Source organism: Cyrtonyx montezumae, unplaced genomic scaffold (genome assembly GCF_038088225.1).
Source record: "Cyrtonyx montezumae isolate F1298 unplaced genomic scaffold, pur_monq_1.0 scaffold_24, whole genome shotgun sequence".
NCBI classification, from domain to species: domain Eukaryota; kingdom Metazoa; phylum Chordata; class Aves; order Galliformes; family Odontophoridae; genus Cyrtonyx; species Cyrtonyx montezumae.
The window spans coordinates 8,746,662-8,748,778 of NW_027071981.1; the positions used below are offsets into that span (position 1 = coordinate 8,746,662).

Here is a 2,117-nt window from a genome sequence, read left to right on the forward strand (position 1 = left end):
TGCAGTCTCAGCTACAGTTAACTCTTCACATGCACAACGTAATAGAAAACAAGGAAGGCTTTTGCCTTTAAAAGTGCCGTGCCTGCAATTGATGAGAAATAAAAACCCCGACATTTAACATCTTGTCACAAAATATTGGATTTTCCAGCATAGCCTAGCAAGATAAGTATTAAAATCACAATAAAATACACATAGGGGTGGGTGACCACATCCCCTAAACTGCCTTTAAAAATCCAAGACCCACTGAATAAAGTCAAGGAAAAACACTTACCACATTTTTTGTCGATTGCTTTTTGCCATAGGATGGTAAGGGCTTTAGTGCCTGAGGTATAGGTAGTTCCTGGATGCTTTTAGGGAAGTGAGATGGAGGCAGAGTCTGGAGAATAGTCTGCATAGCTTGCAGATATAAAGAAGCAGGTGTGTTCCCCACCAGGCTGTTGAATTTCTCTTCCCCTAGCAAAGCTTTCCAGTGTTCTGGATGATCTCGTGGAACTTTCCGCATCTTAAACTGTGGGTTGGGCATGAAGAGCAAGAGGTAGTCAAGGCAGAGCTTCTTTGTTGCCATGTTGACTTTGGAGTCCCACATCTGTTCCAGGATGACGTCCAGCGGGGTAAGCCCTTTACTGTCCTCTATCCTGGGAGAAGCTCCGTTGCCGAGGAGGATGAGGACTATCTCTGACCTCAGCAGCTCACAGGCGAGGTGCAGGGGTGTTTTCCCATCTTCCAGATGAAAGCAACCAGTCCTGTTGATGTACGAGTTTAAGCTGGGAAGCTCGTGCGCAATTTTGATGATCAGCCCCAAGATATCTCTCCTGTCATATGTGACTGCCATGGCCAAGTGAGGAGCAGAGGATGGGCAATAGCAGAAGTGTTCTCCGGGTACCTTAAGAGCCTCCTCTGGAAAATGAGACAGCAGATACTGGGCGTAAGGCAGGTGGTTATGCACCACTGCATAGAGAAGGGCTTCTGAAGGTGAGTATGTTCTTAGGCTGGCATTCTCCTCCCAGTAAAAATACTCCATAGTTCTCATGTCTTCCAGCATCCACACAGGCTTATGATCTCTCACAGCCTGGTAGAACATGTAGGATAAGAACTTGCAGTGCCTGCTTTGATCATCCTGCATGCTGGCCTGGTTGCTGGCCATGGCTCAGCAAATAAAGAGCTCCACGCAAAATCTCTCCAGACTGTACGATCTGTGCACTTGGAATGCAGATCTCGATGCTGCTGCAACCTTCAGGCTGTCATTGCTGCCCGGACTGCACTAGCTTGAATGCATGGGCTGATCATCTCCACCCGTTCATTGTTTTTTCCCCTCACTGCAGTGGTTTTGTTTAGGTAAGCACAATCCCACAGGCTCAGTTAACCCATGCCATGCAAGCTGCTGGTTTGTACGTGTATCCTGCTCCCTGTATGGTGTGGGCTACTGGAACGCTGTCAGACTGCAAGTGATTTTATACATACGCAGCTAGAGAGAAGGCAGGGAGAGACTAAAATTAGCTTGAGAGGTGAGGTAGTTTTCTGTCTGCATTTCATGTCTAACGAGATCGGCTCATACATCACAGTAAGTGTGATAGTAATTTTCAGATGTTTTTTGCATGTTGCTCACACACAAAGCTCGTTAAATAGTAAAAATATATATTGCAGCATAAAATGCTCTATGGTTGGTAATACAGAGGGTTATATACTCGTGAAATCAAGGGATTGGTAGCTGTACTATTAGCAAAGACTCCCTGTTTTATAAATAATGGTATGGCTAGCCAATTAGGAGACACTGATGTTAATGGATTGTCTGTAAGGCATTAGTGATATTTAAGATCCCAACATTAATCTCTGCAGAGAAAAGAGTCAAACAGGATGTGGAGTAACCATGCCTGGAGTCATAAAGCATATTGCTCAATTTAAATGCCTGCCTTTGTTTAGCAAAGAAATGTCTGAAGTGCCTCTGTTTTGCACAGCAGGTACATAGGCAAAAGGTTAATGGCCAAACCACAATGGCAGATGGAGAGCTTTGATCTAAGTATCTCTCATATGTAATGTTCCAGGACTGGGGTCAGAGTGAGTTATAATAGGGGGAAATGGACTTAAGCAAACATACCTGACACATAAAGATAATATCT

At 44.6% G+C, this 2,117-nt stretch overlaps 1 protein-coding gene across 1 annotated transcript; it reads right to left on the bottom strand.

The window, feature by feature from the left end:
* Positions 1 to 253: 253 nt before the first annotated feature.
* On the bottom strand, positions 254 to 1,144 carry LOC136050488 (ankyrin repeat domain-containing protein 9-like). The gene has a single exon (XM_065739395.1). The coding sequence runs from the start codon at positions 1,142 to 1,144 to the stop codon at positions 254 to 256; it is 891 nt and encodes a 296-aa protein (XP_065595467.1).
* Between the last annotated feature and the right edge of the window lie 973 nt (positions 1,145 to 2,117).